This window comes from Musa acuminata, chromosome BXJ2-6 (assembly GCF_036884655.1).
Source record: "Musa acuminata AAA Group cultivar baxijiao chromosome BXJ2-6, Cavendish_Baxijiao_AAA, whole genome shotgun sequence".
NCBI lineage: Eukaryota > Viridiplantae > Streptophyta > Magnoliopsida > Zingiberales > Musaceae > Musa > Musa acuminata.
In genome coordinates, this window is record NC_088343.1 from 437010 (window position 1) to 455803 (window position 18794).

The following is an 18794-nucleotide window of genomic DNA, read 5'->3' on the forward strand; positions in this document are numbered from 1 at the left end:
TTATTTTAATGATAAATTGGAAGAAGTTTTTGACTTTCGTTTTGAAATGGTAAAGGATTTTAGTGACTTTAGATTTATATTTGAAAGGATATAACCATGTATATTTAGTGAAGTAATATATGAAAATAACATAAAATCTAAAATTATCAAAGAAAATGGTTAGGGTAGGGTCCCAGATATCAGTATAAATAATTTTAAGTGGTTTAGAGCATAATATAAAAGATGTTTCAAAAGATAATTTATGACTTTTATTACTAAGGCAAGTATCGCAATGAGTTTCAATTCTACTTGATTTGAAGGTTGCAAGGGAGTAATGAGATATTAGCTACTTAAATGGAGGATGACGAATGACTAAGGCGACGATGACACATATCGATTAGAGTAACAACTAAAGCAAGAGTGATTGATTGAGTGATTTGTAAAGCTAATGGTCATTAATAGATATCATTTTTATTCTAGTATTGGACCAAGGATACCCCTGTGCTCAGATCCTTTACAAGAAATAAGTCAGGAAAAAACTCAATAGAGGTATTATTTTATTTATAGAATTGAGAGACAGAGATAAGATTCCTTGTAACGTGAGGTGCATACAAAGCATCATTAAGTATAAAAGTGTTTATGTATAAATTAAGTGTCGTGGAACTAATATGAGTAATAGGGATTCTATTACCATCACTAATGATGATATCTTCATTGCCTCCATAGTTGTTGTAGATGAATAAGTTTTAAAAATAAGAGATGATATGATGAGAAGTACCAAAGCCAACAATCTAATTGCTTGAATGAGCAATTTGATTAGTTATAATGTTTACTTGATGCTGGTTGAGTGTGGTAGTAGGCATGGGTCAAGACCAACAATGTTGTGTGTCCAATTTTATTATAGAGTTGGTAAATGACTTTATATTAATTATTATTATTATTAGGATGCTAAAACTAATAGTAGTTATAGTTGAAGTTATCTTTGAAGTTGTTCGGATTGAAATTGCCACATAGTTGGAGGGTTGAGGATTATGATTCTTGTGTTACTAATGTGTCCAAGAGGCATCTTGTCCTTTATTGAAGCTTTTATTGTTTTGATTATCTTTTTTTTTTTTATTAAGCTAAGCTATAATAGTTGGTCTTGTCATCATTTCTTCTTGTTTCATATATGTTTCACGATCAATTAGCTTGTCATACAATTCAATGACATTAATGAGTCACACGCTTGAATTATTATTGTCAATTCCTTATATTCATTTCATAGGCTATTGAAAGTATGAACGACTTTTTTGTCACTAAGGGATGACCACAAGTCATCTATAATAACCTTTACATTATATATATAATTAATAATAGTACTTTCCTCTTATGTTATTTTCATTAGTATAGATAAAAAACTTAGCATGTGAGTAGGAGCAACAATCGGGAAGAGCTCCAGCTCCTGCTTTGACTTGGGAGTAGATCGCATGGAAGGTCCGAGAGTAGGCTTCAAGAGATCTCATATCTATAAATCTAGGATCTACGTTGAAGGAGCATCCGAGGACACCAACAAAGTTGGCAACAAAGAACTTGTCAACATTAAAGACAAGGCAGTAGGCGTCCTTGAGGAACTCCGATGCTGGATCATCGAGAAAATGTTTGATGCTACAACGATATTAGTGGCATCAGATGGTAAAGAAATTGCTATTATTGGGGCGATCTCCAATGGAAGGGAAAGGATGGAGGATGGTGGTGGGCAAGAAGGGTAAATCTATGATGGTAGTAGTAATGTGCTGATTTAGGAGGAAAAAGATTACAGATTTATGTTGAATATTATAGATTTAGGAAGAAGATCGTCGAGTAAAGTAATCAGCAGTGATGGCGGTGTTTGTTGCTAGCTTGTGAGGAAGATGATAGACAGATAAAATAACTCCAATTGACATTTACGATAATAGCACGCTGCTCTTTCTATTATTGTCAATTGTGAGAGATTTAACATAAGAGAAGGACCATTGTGGCAAATCAATAGAAAAGATGGATTACTGTCATCGAACAACCAAGAACGAAAAATAAGGCATGAGAAGCTATGATACTATGATGAATTAAAAAATAAAATAATTTTATTCATTGAGATAATATGTATTTATATAAGTTTTAAGAGAAAGATTTTTCTCAGTTACTTAACTTATTCAATCAAATCATACATTTAAATTTGTAATTAATTTTAAATTATAAATTAATTAAATATATAAGAAATATAAGAATATCATTTCATGTTTTATCTATGTAAAAGATAAACATGAACGCAATGGTTCTCATGAATCAGCTTTAGTATGTACTGCAGATATGGAGAGTGACGTGGTTGAACGGAATTCTGTGCCATCTCGGATGCATCAGCAGCTCAGTCATGGTTGCGTCCTTCCACAGGTAACACATCTGTGGCTTTTAGCTTCTTCGGAGAACGTTGTGGAGTCCACGAAAGAATCAAAGTACGTTCAAACATTGCATTAGCGTGTGGCCGACAAAATGAATTAGATGTTTTCAAAATCGTGCTCCAAATGAACATTTAAGAATTTAACTTTTTTTACTTTCTTAAATAAAATAAATTTGACTGCCTAATTAAGTAGTTGAGTTTCGATTTTTTTCTTAGCATGTGTTGTTTATCTAATTATTTTAAATTAAATTAAAATATTCATTATTTGGGTTGAATTTGTGTTCAAAAAGATAACTCCTACTGAGTGAAGATGAAATTGGTTACTCCGTTTTGCCATTCCATTCCCGGCCCCACTCTTTCCCACCAATTAGGCACCACAACCACCCCGCGTGCTCCGCCTCCATGGAGTGGGCCCGCGCGGACCCCTGTGGGGTCCCATTCGTTTCACCATATCTCACTAAAGCTGGAAGGGAGAAAAAAAGAAATACTACAAATAACTCACAGCTTTGACACGTCCAAGAAAAGGCGAGCATGCGACGCCGTCTCACACACACACGCACTCTCTCCCTGCACCAGCTACTTCACTCTCCACTCACCTTCCCGTCCACTGTTGTCGGCCAAATACGACAAACCAAATTATAAAGCACTTTAACTCGCCAAAACGACGAAACAGTGACGGCGGTTTCGTCATTCCAGGTAAAAAAAACCTCGTCCGTGAGTTCCGTTACGAGAAGTCGTTGGCATCCAAATCGCCGAACTCCACCTCCAACAGCCGCGGCCTCGGCCAGTAGAACTCCGCCATGAACTGCGGCGACTCGTCCGCACCCAGCACCAGGGCTTCCATTCCCCCGTCGAAGGTGTAGTCGAAGGCCGCCTCCCGGTCGTCGCCGTGGCGGAGCACCGACGTCGGAGAAGCGCGCTCCTCCTCCTCCTCCTCCCCCACCGCTTTCGCGGTCGGGAAGTTGGTCACTGCCTTCGAGCCCTTCAGCCGCAGGGCCGCCATGTCGTACACCGTCGCCGCCTCCTCCGCCGTGTCGAAGGTCCCGAGCCACAGCCGCTTTCGCTGGTGCGGGTCGCGGATCTCCGCCGCCCACCGGCCCCACGGCCGCCGCCGCACGCCGCGGAACCCCCGCTTCCCTCGCTCCCCTCCTTCCACCTCCGCGGCCCTCCGCCGCGGCGCGCGGGCCATTTCGATCTTGAACTCGTGCACGTACCGCTTCACACGGCGCCGGGCTCCAGGCTCCTCTTCGCCCGACGACGATTCAGTGGCATCAGCGTCATCGAAGTAGACCCGAACGATCCTATTCCGGCGACCCGATCCCCCCGCGACGCCGACTTTCTTCAGCTCAATCCCGCAAAAGGCTTCTGCCGGATCCATCAGAGGTACTCTCTTCCTTCACTTCTCGGACACCAGAAACCTCTAAAACCATGAATAGAAAGGGGCAAATCAGATCAAAAGGTTAGGGTTTAGCGATGATTTGGGCTCGATCCATGGCGGGTCGTGGGGGACGAGGACGAGGTAGGTACAAACGGATTGGAGGCAAAGGGGGCAGTCGATAGCTCGACAGCCCAAAGCTTTTAACCCACCCATCTTTCCTAATTTACTATTTTACCCCCCCCCCCTATGCCAGCTGGCCTCCGATGGGGCGCGTCGGGGTCGTTGGTTGGCTTTCCGCATCAAATTTCGAAAATACCACCTCCAGCTAGTCTCTCAACACGTGGCACCATTTAATTCTCAGCCGTTGGATGGGCTGTGGGGGCGACGTCGTCGTCGCTCCCCAGCGGTGGATATGATTCACGTGATCGAGGCACGTTGACCACGTGGACGGCGCCGTGTGCGTTTATCATGCCCTCGGACACCACGAGTTGCGTGATCGTGGATCCGGTGATCGACGGCCACGAGTGGACCGGCCGTGGATGGAGGACTACGCAACGTAGAACTAACAGTTGGCCAGTAGTACTCATTCCAATTATTATTTTTGGTGGTTATATCTTCTAATGTACAGTATAATGGCACTGAAGAATACTTTTCTTGAACTGAGTAGGAATCAACAAGATTGTGGCTTGACAGACGATGGGCGAGATATTACTAATTCTTTATCAACATTATTCCGTATAAAAGCTTAAGCAATAAGATTTCAATTTCGTAGTTAGACTTAAGGGTTAATTTTGATTGTTTAATTTGTATCAGCCCTCTCATTTTGCTCAACCCAATACATAAAACATTAATTGAGATTTTTTTTATTTCAAAAAAAAAATCTATTAAGATTTTAATGTTTTAGGAGAAAGATCTTACTAGGTTGTTATTCAAAATGGATAATAAATCAAATTGGAAAGAGTTCACCAATTACGAGATGACTTAGTCTGATTTGCAACCTGATTGGCTACTTAATTTGATTAAAGATAGAAGATTGTTGATGTTCCTGATGATTGTAAGAATACTCCATGATGGGACCAATTTAAATTGCACTAGCTTCATATTGAATTGCTAATTTGTTGTGAACATACTACTGACCATCAAGTGTACATCATATTCCTTCATGACTTTTAGGCTTCCAGACAATCTTCAATTTTTCATCACTGATATTTCATTTGAAAGTTGAAACCAATAATTATCAACTGATTTATATTATCAACATATTCTTTCCAGCCTCATATATAGTAGTATATCTATGGGTCCCTCACGTACGCATTTTTTTGTGATATTTGAATAAAATAAAAATAAAAAAAATGATATGAGCCGATCCAACATACCAGTGATAAACCGACAGGTATCGAGCGACCATATCATAATGATGGCCCCAACTATATTGTCCGTAATTAAATCACTATCATTATTAGTGTTAACAGACCAACATTGTCTGTCAACTTATTGTACTGTGACACTGTCGAGCTGATGGGAAGGATGTGATCATTGTGACACTGTTGAGCTGATGATAAAGATGTGATCATTCCAAAAGCATTAGGTAAAGCGTGTATCCTAAGTATTATATCTCTCGAATCTCGGGACTTTCTTTGCATTTAAAGTTCCTATTATCTTTTGTTTCTTCACATTGGAATCTAGTTTGAGACGTCCCATCGACTCTTCTCTTCGAATTGATAAGTCAAATCATGACGAAAATTACTTTAAGTAATTTATTCTTGGATTCTAATTAAAAGAATTATAAAAATGATACCATCATTTATACTTACTTAATTTTTTTAATTTATTTGAAAAAAAATATCATTGACACACCCGACGTGGTCCAGACTCGTAAACGTAGAAATATATGAGATATCTCCGAAGTAAAAATATTGTGCTTCCGCGATATCACATATACGAAAATCGAGATCGAAAGAGATTTTCTGACTCGATTCCTTTGACACTCAAATTAGTAATATGATATCTCATAATATAGATTTGAGTAGTACAAAATGAGTCTCTCCTCTTTCATAGCAAATCTCATGTCTTTCTATCACGACGAGCATTAAATTTTCTTTCTATCATAGTGGATTTTAGGTTCTCCCTCCGTTGTAACGGATTTCGAACCCTTCATCTTGGAGATATCTTAGACATTTTTGTATGCATAGATTTGGATCACATCGAGCTGGCCAAGATATTAATAATATTTTCTCATAATATCATTTGATTGAGTCTTTTTTTTCCCTTTAATTAGTTATTTTAATCTATTTTTTATTTAACAAATAACAAATAGTGTGCAAATTTTATCTTCATCATTCATACTTTGAAAAAAAAAAATAGACCTTAGTAATAAAATAGGAATAGCTAATGTCTTGTAAGAAAAAAAATTCACATTCACAAAAAATAATAACAACAACAACAAAACAACACGAATAAGTACATTGATTTACACTTGACAATAGTCTTCCTTGTTTGTTCACAAGATAATTTACTAATTATTTGAACTAATATATTTGAAACATATAATATAAATTATAAAATGACCATCATAACTTATTTCTACAACTATTGCATCTCCTTTTTCTTTTCTTAAGGACGACGTATCCTAATTATCTCTTTCATGAGATATTTATGAATTCACAAGCTAAAATTTAGAAGTATCGAGTTGATTAAAAGAAGAAAACTTTAAATAAATGGGTGCCGAACATTAGAATAGAAAGAAGAACACTAAAACCTAACATTATCAAGTAGTCTTATAAGAAGATAGGTTAAGTCATATTTTTTGCTAGCTTTCTACTATATGAAGAGCGAGAAAGTCTAGGTTTTGACTTGTAAAGTAGGTGTTAGTTTGGATATCTAATTTAATCACATTTAAGGTTTAGAATCCTCAGAGGATCTTGATAGAGATCTTTCAATTGATCATGAGTGGGTGTCCACTTTGTGGTCACGGCGGAGCCTCTACGTGCGTTTGGTCCTTTTGGTCGGTTTGGCCTCTTATCTCATTAAAACATTAACGTACGATGACTCTTATGTGACATGTGCATCACGCGCGCGAGTTAGGTACCTCTTCTATGGTCTATTTTACCTATTTTCTCTTTATAATCAAGGCTTATTCTTACTCGATATATGTCTCACTGGAATAATTTTTTACTTTGCATCCTTCCCTTTGAAAGTTTTGGAGACTACCATCATCTTGAACTATTTCACCTTGTTGAATAAATTGTGTATTATTTCGCTCCCATGAACGCATTTGCTATATTGTGACTCTTCACCAATACAATCCCCACTGTGCCCCTTAGGGCCTAGCAATATGTTGAATTTATTACATACTTCAGCATTCTATAGACGTATAATTCTCATGTTAAAACGAAAGTTTCAATACTCTGACATTTAGTTTCAATCGTCTTATGATGGCCATAAATATCAAATTCTTCGAGTTAGTAATTCTCCTCGCCTATATGAGCTTTGCATAACTCTTTTGATCGCTACACAACCCATCCAACCTTGCACGATCTCACCCTTTAAGTTTGGTTGTCAACATCAAGTCATAGCTCAAACTCAATCATTCCAATCTTTGTGCATTACATGTTCTTTCCAACTCGTTTATCCTCGTGGTGCCTCTCACACAAAAGGTTAGCCATTTTCATGAATACAAATCTTAGATGCTCGCTCCTCTAAGTGACTCATTTCCTTATATCTTTACACTCGTTTCGCACATGCTAACTACCTTGAACGTAGCCTCGCTAAGTCCCTTACGTTTTCATGACAATTGTTTCTAAGTATGCTTGTCTCATTCTAATACTATATATTACAAACTTAAGTGGTTTTTCCTAAGTCATGCCGCAAAGGGTCTGTCTCCTCAAAACCTCTTATAATCCCTTGTGGACTTACAAAACAGAAGACATGTTAAAGAAATCATTTAACTTGACATTCACAAGCAGCCATTTCAACTGAGTTCGCAAGCTTTGAATGATCCTACGACAAATAATCCAAGGTAGCTCCTATGTGTTCTGCTGTCAGATACTCCACACCATTCTACGAGACTAGAAAACTTAAAATAATTATCTGGATCATCTATTTCTAGGCATGAAAACCAATCAAAATAAAACTACCAACACTCCATGTACTATGACATGCTACGCAAGCATTACTTCGAACAAACAACATACCAACCAACATATCTACTTTTTTAAACCTTAGTCTACAAATCGAGGGATCTCAGATAAGCAAGAACAGCGATGCCATGCATTTGCCAGATCTAAGGATAGTCGATTGTTCTATCTGCAAATATTAAAGTGAATCAGATTAGGCCGCAGATTTTTGAAGCCAGAATTGGCGAGAAAATTAGAGAAAAAATATGAATTCATTTGGTATAACTCCTGGAAAGAGACTGCCTGAAAATACTAACAGAGGACATGGATACATTTGGCATAGTGACTATATGATAGAGAATATCATACAAAGTTGATCGGGCCTGTATGATTTTATCATAAGATATCAAGATTAATAGTTGGGCTTATAGCCAAATGAAACCTAAATTTTCAGTGCTGCAACTGTATAATGTTTCAATTGCAAAAAAGATCAACACAAGCATCTGTGATCTTACATCTAAATTACAGATAAGCTTAACATGGAAGAACAATGTTCCCAAATTACTTTGAAGAGATGCAGTGATATCAATAGCATTGTTATCGGGTCTACAAAGGAATCAGAAATCAGAAAATAGACATCCACCCTTCTGTGTTAGTTTTATTTGTAGAAGTCGAAATCTGTGTCTGGTTTCTTCACATTGGAGCGGTAACCTTTCTCGAAGTCCTTGGGAAGAATCACATATCGATTCTTTCGAACAGCATGCATCCCTGCTTCCTGGCAAATGGCAGCAATCTGCAAACAACCATGGAAATTGTTCAGTTTGTTCCAGATGTAAATTGGCTTAGGGAAGCTTGGTCATTGGATGTAATGAACTACTAAAGCACCAAGTAAGAATACACATGCACCATGACATGCATCCAGTTGCATCAGGAAGCAGTTTTCTACCTGACTACACCAGAGTCATGGTAAAATATATCTAATGTCAAGAAGATTTTCCTTTCTTTTTTTCTTTTCTTTATCAGTAATATGGTTAAGCCATGTTTTCCAGCTTAATAAATTCACAGAAACATTACAATAGACAAGCATGATGCATTAAACAACACATATAACCAAAAGAATATAGTCAAGTCTTACCAGAAAAACTGTTTAACTCTTTAATAAAAATCTAGCAGCATTCCCTTCAAATAAAGTGCTTTTGTTTTGTCTTTGCATTATTCAACAATTTTGGGAGTTGGGGAACATTACAAGTTCGTTGTACTGCACAAACAACTCACTTGCATGCTATGCAAAGCATGTGATGCTCACTGCTCTCAAAGCTACAAGTAAATAAGTTGTGGGACTTACTGTGTTGTATATACAATAGAAATTTACTATAGTAATGTCTTTGTAAAATATTAATAATATTTATATTGTAATAACTATTGAATGGTTTCTTTATCGAATCATTCACTTTGTTTTTCAGTATAAGGTATAATTCTTTATCTTTTATATTTTGGTTTCATATGTTCTTCTACAGCTACATGTCTTGCAAAATATAGAAGAATCTTATAGAATATAACATAATCTTTTATTAATTTTAAATTTTTTTGTAAAATTTTATAATTTCCTAAGACTATTTAAATTTTAATTTAATTTTTCAGTCAATCTAATCCTGCTGATTTGATGAATTTTGCTAACCCCAATCATATATTCTTGACCGATAGTGATCCATACCATGCATAAACATGCATTGTTTAATCTATGTTCGTTCATATCATAAGCTTTCTACAAGAATGGGGTTGCAATTTCTTCTTGTTTGTTATTAGTTATTACTACCCATGTGAAGATATACTGAGAAAAAAAACATAAACTAATGCCACGTCATTGACTATTAACAGTCTGATATCATCAAAATAATGAAAGTATCATCCCATTTACGACTGCCAAGATTCTGAAGAAACTGACCTCAGCTGCACTTATTTTATCTGGCCGGGAAACATAATCTTCCAAGTCAACCTCATCACTGAGATTCATTTTTGCAGTGCATACCTGGAAAGAACAAAATGCATAATCGTCATTTAGTTTGGAAAAATTATTCAAAGAATCAAATTCATATGCATGATCATGATCCTAAACAACCATGAAAGAAGAGAAGCTAGAAGATTAGCATAATTTCTTTTTATTGTTTCAAGCTTATGGTCAATTTGTTCTATCAAAGAAATCATACTTCAGTTTGTTGTTTGCTTATTTGAGCTTTCTCTATCACATAAATCAAACTTCAGTTTTCCTTTGTCATTTTACTATACTGTTATGTTATTAATTTTTATTAAATCATAATTCCAAGCATTAGTTTCTTAACTTAGATCCACAGCAGAAACTTGGTATGGGAAAAATGGCAAGCAGAATAACCATAACCATGTAAGTGCTGCTGTATAATGAAATCTTGAAAAATCAAAAGAAAAAACTAGCATTTCTTTTACTTCTTTATTGAAATTAAGAATTTCATGTGGTCATAAACCAAAAAGTTATAAACCAGTCCATGCTGCATTCCTGCATCATACAGGTATGGCACTGTATATCACAGTTTCCTGCTGAAAAAGAACTAGAAAATTGTTCAATGAGTCAAGCTGGTAACCAATGTAGAGTTAAAAGGCTAGGACTGTTAAAATCCATTTAATATTGTTCCATAATAAATCCTTGGTAATAACACTATTTTGGATGTGTCACTGCACATAGAAAAAATTAACACTTGTTAGCTCTTCAGAACTAAGAAATTTCCATGCAGAATTTGTGGACCATGTTTCTAACATTTTTACTGAAAACAAAGATTTCTAAACTCGATCCATTTTTGGAGCTGATTGTTATTCAGCATCCAGGTCCTCCTGATGCTTTTATAAGGTAAAACATTAAAGAGAATTTCACAACTGCAGGTCTGTGATCATAGATTAAAAAAGTCTAGTTTAAGTTGTTTAACCATCAATACTAAACCTCAAATTTCATCTAGATCCAGCCAACTAGCAGATAAATCTTAACATGCTTATCGATTAAATAGTACAAAGAATGTCTGCACATCTTACTTGAAAAACCAGTCTCTTTTGTCGTCTGTCAGGCAAAGGGAATTCAATCTTACGATCAAGCCTACCCGGACGGAGAAGAGCAGGGTCCAGAGTGTCAGCTCGATTAGTTGCCATTATAACCTTTACATTCACTGTTTGATCAAACCCATCCATCTGCAAAAGTAAAGACAACCAGCCTTATTGCAGAAGCATGTACAGTGACATGTAAGCATATGTTTATTGGAAGAGAAATCATGGTGGCTGAAGCATAGATGTCATTTTACATGGTATAAGCACAACTACTTCTTGATTAAAGTACAATTTAGGAAAACTGTTGTTATTGCTAGTTTCCGGCCTCAAATTGGATTAAACCTTTAGTCTGAGCACATTCACAGCTAAGATTGACTGATTAAAATTCATTGAACATTCCAATGTTCACAAAATGCCAGAGTTGGCAGATGGTTTTTGGAGCAAATCACATGGCATATGTAGCAGCAAAAATCATTGTACAGCCTAAATCTGGTTTCCTTCAGGAATAATTGTAATAAGTCCTTTGCACCATGGTTGACTAGAATGGGTAGCAGAAAAAGGCCACGTGGCATTTCATAGACTAGTAACAATATGCATGCAAACCTACATGGACAATTATATTTCATATGAGAATGACAAGCATTAGTTTGTAGTGTCATTAGATTAACTTATGTCTCCAACACCAGTCGCATGGTGTCATAAAAATCGTTAATTTGATTGAATTGCATATGCTCTTGTAAAGGATACATCAGGTGCAGGAGATAGTTCAGGACGACAGGAACCATCAAAACCTTGCAGAGGTAACCCACTGTTACGATAACCTCATTGTGTTTTGAGAAGTATGTATTTTTCATGATAATTTAGGTTTAATATACTGTTAGTGGCTTAACTTGAGTTGCTTAATTAATCAAAATTACAGGATTAAGAGTTGGATTATTTAATCCCAGGCAGAGAAATAAGTCTTCAAGCATACAAACAAAGAAGGATATATGTTTGTTCTAGTAAATGTTCCTCAGAAGTTCTTGGTTTACTTAATTTTCTTTTACCTGATTCAAGAGTTCCATCAGGATACGCTGAACTTCCCTGTCAGCTCCAGTTTGCGCATCAAAACGTGCAGTAGCAATAGCATCGACCTCATCAATAAATATAATTGCAGGTGCATTTTCTTTTGCAAGACGAAAAACATCCCGCACCATTCTGGGGCCCTGAAGCACAGAATATCTTAAACATGAGACTGAACATAGAAAAATGATTTTTGCAAAGCATCATGATTTTCTTCATATCTAGGATGATCAATCTTCCTTGAGTAATCAAGTATAAATGAAAGAACAAATGGTTATATATTAGAAGTCAATCTCAACGTCTTTTCTTCATAACTCGGTGACAAAAATAACTATGGCCTCTGAACAATGAAGAACAACAAGGTAATAACCAAATGCATGATATAAATTAGAGATTACTAACTTCATAAGCATTGTGGTAAAACAAAAATCTAAGATACAATAAAAGTGAATTGTTATCCTAAGAAACGGTGTTAAAAAAATTATGTCTACATGAATGTCTTTGCATAAATTAAATTGACATACAAAAAAGAAATGTTATGGTGCAATGCATGTGATTCAAAAAGATAGTCCTGAAAAACAGTACCTCACCCAAATACTTCTGAACAAATTCAGACCCAACAACTCTTATAAAAGCAGCAGTTGTATGATGAGCCACAGCCTTTGCTAGCATGGTTTTACCCGTACCAGGAGGACCATAGAGAAGAACCCCTCTTGGTGGATCTATACCAATTTGTTTGTACAGCTCATGATGTGTCAAAGGTAATTCAACAGCTTCACGAATTTCCTGCTTTTGAATATCACAACCCCCAATATCCTGGTTACACAAAAGAAAGAAAAGTAAGAAAGCATATCAATCTCAACTTTATACTCAACCCAAACTGACGTCAAATGTTGAAAAAGGAAAGATAATTTTAACACATAATGGTTACTAACTTGCGGAAATAGAAAATTGTTTCTATTAGGCTATGAAATATGGGGTCTACCAATAGGTATTTTTCTTTTTGTTAAATCAAAAAGAAGTACCAAACTAGAAAAAAGGTAACTATCAACATATCACCATATTATGTGCCCAGAGAAAGGACCACAATAACTGCTATTATTTTCTGTGGGTTTCCATAAAAGTAATGCCCCTCAGTTTCTTAGTGTTATCTCCTCTTTCCGCAATGACCTCTCCGCCTCCATCCTCTTCCCCTGTATTCTCCCCCTTTCCACCTTCCCATACTCCGCCAAAGCCTCCAGATCCTAATTGCCATGATTCCTTTGCTCTTCGGAAAGCATCATAGGCTTCTATACTTGCTTCAAAACCATTCTTCTCGATGGACAACTCGGGATCTCTGCTTCATCATTCTCCAACTAAACGCATCAAAACTTCATCGCAAGACTTTGTGTCATTTGATGAAGATGAGTTACAATCTTGGAGAAAATTTAGAGTTCCTACTTGATTGGTAAGTTCCTTCGTCGTCCCCCTCCTATACCGGTTTTGCACAATATTCTTCCTAAGATTTGGTCTCAATCAAAGTCCTTTTCAGTCTTATGGAAGCAGGTTTTTTCTTGTTTCGTTTTCATTCAGAGTCAAATGCCCTAAAAATTCTCATGGATGGTCCATGGAACATCAGAGGAGATGTTCTTCAATTAACTCCTTGGTAGCCTAATTTCTAGCTGATGATGGCTAGAATAGGCACCGCCCCTATATGGATTCGTCTCCCACGACTCCCAATGGAATATTGGAATGAGGAATGCCTCTTTAATCTTGCCCCCCTCCTTGGTCGTCCCCTCAAAATAGATCATTCATCTCTCAAGTTTGAGAGATGCCGATATGTTAGACTTTGTGTAGAAATCAATATTACTCTTCCCCATAAACAAGGCATCTGGATATGTGAATCTAAATCTGATATTTTTCAAGTGATTGCATATGAAAATTTACCACCGCATTGCTATCATTGTGGAAGACTTGGTCACAAAACAAATCAACATCCTCATACTTCCGGTGATCCTTCAATTACTACTACTTCCTTGGATGGAGCTCAGCCCCCTATTGAGTCTCAACCAAGTTCAGTAGTTGATAAGGATTGGAAGGATCTAAACTTTAGTCCTTAAGAGTCCAGCATCGTCCATCTTGTCCAAAAACTCTAATGAGAGTATCGGTGCCGGAGATGAGGGCAAAATCATTTGAAGACTCAAAATGCTAAACACATGAAGGAGTCAACGACGATTACCTGCACAAACATCTCCCCGATATCGAAATCTGCATCGCTTCAAACCATGCGCCCTGCTGCTAATGCCACATCTCTCACTATTTCTGTGATGGTTTCCAACTCGAGCACACCTCAGGCTCCAAAAAAAAGTGCCACCTTGCATCCCTTTATGGATGCCAACTGCCCCACTAATGGATTTCAATTCCCAATGTATCTCTTGAAGCAGATATGGCATTGATGAGTCACATGGACTCATTTGTACCTAATGTGTCAAATAACACTGTTTCAGATTCGGGTATGGAAACTAATAAGACTATCCATTTCCGTCAAAGAATCCGAACACTTAATCGACCCGTATCATTCTTCACGTCTTATCACTTCTTCAGTTTACATTGGTATGCAAGTTGATGAGATGCATAATACCCTTGACCCCAATCCTCTAGCTATTGTTCATGTTTCTACAGAACTCACCATTGGGGACCCTAGAACCCTAGAGACCAAGAGGATGTCTGACAAGGTTCTCTTTGCTATCCAGGATCAAGGTTCCTCCAGTGAGCTCTCCAGTCATCCGGCCAACAAATCTGATGCTTCTAAATCTTCTCTTCATAATCTTCAACGAGATGTCTCGGGTCCTAAGTTACGTTCTAAAATATCTACACATACTGGATTAAGAGCTATCAATGGCATCATCAAGGGTAAGAAGAAACTAAAAATATCGTACTCTGTTTCTGAGATTGATCTTTTATCTTCTATTGCTGCCAATACGGGGTCAATATCAACTTTATCTTCCTCTCCTAAATGATTCTATTTAGTTGGAATTATCGTGGCATAAGGAGAAAACCCATACAGGAATTCCTCTCTTATGCTTGTAGAACACAAAAACCTGCTCTATTACTGCAGGAAACTCATGATGATGCTGAACAATCTACAAGAGCTATCAAGTGTTTAGGGAATCAGTTAAAAGGGGATTTTCAACCAGCTGAAGTTGCCTCTGGTGGATCATACTTGCTTGGTCAGTTAGTATTGCACATGTCTAGGTGATATCTAAACACTCCCAATTTATTCATGCAATAGTTCAATTACATAAATGATAAACCCTGGCTTTTGAATGGTGTTTACGCTAGTACTTCTATTTTTTTATTGTAATAAGCTTTGGGATCATTTAACTGCTTTAAATTTCTCTGATATACCTTGGTGCATTATGGGAGACCATTGTATTCTGAATTCTTATGATAAATTGGGTGTAGGCATTTTTATACTAACACTTCAACTCATGCATTTCAGGATTTTGTGAAACACTATAATCTTACTGATTCAGGTTTTTCGGTTCAAAATATACATGGTGTACTAAGAAAAATGGTCCTGCTAGAATATCCATTAGATTAGATAGGGTCTTTGGTAATAATTTATGGATCAGTTCTTATGACAATTCTTCTGTTTATCATCGTCATCGGCTTTGCTCGGATCACCCTCCTCTCAAAGTCCAACTTATGAGTCATAACTTTAATAGAACTAAAATTTTCAGATTTCAAAATTTTTGGACTCATTACCTTGAAACCTATGTTAGTTTCTTCTGTTTGGAATAACTCTACTACTAATAGTGAACCTCTTACTGGTTCTCACTCTAATTTGTATAAAGCTCACAGAGTTTTCTCTAACTGGAATAGAAACAATTTAGGTATGCTAGAGACTAAGTTAAATGATGTTCAAAGTAAAATTATTGATATTGAATCACGACTTGACAATAACAATCATTCTAATTCTATTCTCTTACGTCTGTCTTCCCTTTATAATCTTCAAATGGCCTTAATTAAATAATTAATTCTTAAATGGTGGGTTAAAGCAAAATGTAGTTGGATTAATGTTAATGACACAAATGTCAAATAATTTCATAATTTGGTTGTTCAGTATAAATGTAGAAACTACATAAGGGGTATCTATGATAACAATAATAATCATGTTCAAGATACTAAACATATTTTAAATCTTTTTAGTCGGCATTCTTTTGAACTTTGGAATTACTCAATTAGTAGACCCCCTTCTCATCTTACTTGGCCTACTACTACTACTATTTCTAATTGTGATAAAGATTCATAGATCACTCCTTTTACCATTGAGGAAATCCACAATGTTGTTATCTCGATTAAAGCTCTAGACCTGATGATTTTACTAGAGAATTTTATAAATCTTATTAGAATATTCTTTCCCTTTATTTCCTTAAGATTTTTCAATCTTTTTATAAGCATGCTTACATTCCCCCCTCCTAGGCTATGACCCATTTAACTTTCATTCCTACGAATAAGAATCCTACTCTAATAAATCATTTTCGACCAATTGCTTTATCTAATATAAATTATATAATTCTGGCCAAGATTCTAGCTAACTGATTAAAGCCTTTCCTCAATACTCTTATTAAGGGTTAACAATCTGCTTTTATTCCTGGGCGTAGTATTCATGATAATATACTTGTTGCTTACGAGGCTACTCATTCTATGTATTCTTCTAGGCGTAAAAATCCTATTGTTATGAATAAGGTAGATCTAGAAAAAGCTTTTGATACACTTTCTTGGGAAGCTATTTTGAAAACCCTTTCTATATAATAAAAAATTATATTTGAAACCTTTGACTTACACTTATTTCTAGCACTAGACATGGGTCCACCGTCAAGAATATGTAAATCTGTGTCAAATCCATCCACTCCCTAAATATTCTTCCTAAGCACCTACTTGTTGTGTCACCTTGACCAAAGTTCAGGCAGGCCCCAACATTTTTATCCATGATCAAATTGTATCATAAGGCCTCCACTGAGTTTTTGCCAAAATATTGAATTATGCTGACAAAAATAGCTAGTACATTGCATCATAGGCTTGCCAAAACAACTCTGGGTTCACACATACTATGTCAAACTGTGCTGGATGGCATGTACGCATCGCACATTATTGGCATGAAATATGCAAAAAAAATTAACATCTTGGTGAACTGGGGGCAGAAAACAGGGTACAACTAACAGATTTGCTATACACATTGTTTTACCAAAATATAATTTTCAGTTTAATGCCTCAAATACCAGTATCTACTTTTCAATTACATTCTGAAACCTCTGAGGTCCTTTATGATGCCAAGTACTTATTACTTTAGTACCACTAGTATCACTTTGTTCCTATCTAAAATGACTGAATGATATTTTATTTGGACTAAAAACTTTTGCCAGTTTACCCATTTAAAAGAGTTCCCAATAATAACCTAAAGGTAGTCATTTCCTCACAACTTATGCCATCATAAGTGATTAGACATCTGCAGCAATCTTAAACACATGATTATTTTCTATCTGAAAATTATGTTTTTGCTCTTATTTGAACAATGGTAGTATATTTGAACGATTTTTTAATTGCATAATCTAAAATTCTGATTTTACAACAATTTTTTTGGATAAAATAAGAATCCACGAGATGAAAAAACATAATATCTTCTACACTAATTATGATCGCAAGTTTCATCCAAGTTTCTTCCCAAACCCTAAATATTAATCTCAAAACAGAGAAAGGTGCACAAATGATAATTAATAGCCAGAACTCTAGGGTTTCACGACTCACAGTGTAGGTGACATCGGGCTTCTCTGACTGGCTAAGGAGAGAGATGCTTGAATCGGCCTCAGGGGGCAGCACATCGACGAGCGCATTGGAGTGACGATGAAGTGCGACAGAGGATGAGGGCTTGAGGAGCTCCCGATTAATGGTGCTCAGGATCCGGACATAGTAATTCGATCCGGTGGTGGATCCGACGATGCCGTTGTTCTGATCGACCATCTCCATGAACTGGCCGATGACGAGGGGGACGGACTGGATCCGCTTGACCTCCTCCTGGGCGCGGAGGTGCTCGCGCTTGAGGTTCTTGAGCTCATCCTTGACGTACTCCTCCTGGATGTCGATGAACTCGAGCTGGCGCTGGAGGGACTTGAGGCGGCCGTAGAGGTCATCGTCTTCGTCGACGACGGCAGGCGGGAGGAGGGCGTCATGGCGCACGGCCGGGAAGCTCGGCGGGGCGTCGGAGGCGTAGGGCTTCGCGGGCATGGCGGACGCCGCCATGAGTTCGATCGAGCACTCAAGAGGGTTTCCTTCGATCCGAGCGAGACGAGACCCGAATCCTTTTAACGATGCTCGCACGTGCGATGCATGCGCGAAGAGTTAGAGTTCTGATGGATGGTTGTGATTACATCATCGGTGCATCTGCAAAGCATCACATTATTGGGCAGCAACACAAATAATCTTAAATAGCAAGGAGCAAATTGCAAATAATCATGTAGTTTGATAGCTCCATACGAATACGACACTGACGAGCTCATCAACTCAAATTCTATTCACAACTCATTTCTCCAACCCCTCCAAAAATAACCGAGTTAATAACGTTGGACTCATGCAATAGTAAGCCACTTCCGATGCAATAGTGAGTGGCATGCAAACTTTCACTTGTGAGATTCACTATCAATCCTATAAATAACCTTTCATTTTCAAATCGTCTTTATTATAACACCACATTAGAATTGCTTTGTTCGTTAAATTATATTATTGTTCCATAAATAATCAA

At 37.0% G+C, this 18794-nt stretch overlaps 2 protein-coding genes across 2 annotated transcripts; both read right to left on the reverse strand.

The window, feature by feature from the left end:
* Nucleotides 1-2863: 2863 nt before the first annotated feature.
* LOC103971067 (ethylene-responsive transcription factor ERF069-like) lies at nt 2864-3929 on the reverse strand. The gene has a single exon (XM_009385009.3). It carries the CDS (start codon nt 3768-3770, stop codon nt 3117-3119), a length of 654 nt encoding a protein of 217 aa, XP_009383284.2. The 5' UTR covers nt 3771-3929; the 3' UTR covers nt 2864-3116.
* A 4368-nt stretch (nt 3930-8297) lies between these two features.
* Nucleotides 8298-18342, reverse strand: LOC135614061 (26S proteasome regulatory subunit 6B homolog). Its single transcript, XM_065111069.1, has 6 exons — nt 17804-18342; nt 12599-12829; nt 11998-12156; nt 10943-11095; nt 9831-9914; nt 8298-8678 (listed from the first exon to the last, which is right to left on the reverse strand). Exons 1-6 carry the CDS (start codon nt 18293-18295, stop codon nt 8544-8546), a joined length of 1254 nt encoding a protein of 417 aa, XP_064967141.1. The 5' UTR covers nt 18296-18342; the 3' UTR covers nt 8298-8543.
* Nucleotides 18343-18794: the final 452 nt, after the last annotated feature.

Excerpts from the sequence above, each read along its gene's own strand:
- LOC103971067 (XM_009385009.3), bottom strand. The coding sequence starts at position 3,770 with ATGGATCCGGCAGAAGCCTTTTGCGGGATTGAGCTGAAGAAAGTCGGC.
- LOC135614061 (XM_065111069.1), bottom strand. The coding sequence starts at position 18,295 with ATGGCGGCGTCCGCCATGCCCGCGAAGCCCTACGCCTCCGACGCCCCG. Across the intron at positions 11,096-11,997 it reads TGATGGAACTCTTGAATCAG|ATGGATGGGTTTGATCAAAC; the intron begins GTAAAAGAAAAT and ends TTACTTTTGCAG. Across the intron at positions 9,915-10,942 it reads AAAAGAGACTGGTTTTTCAA|GTATGCACTGCAAAAATGAA; the intron begins GTAAGATGTGCA and ends TGTTCTTTCCAG.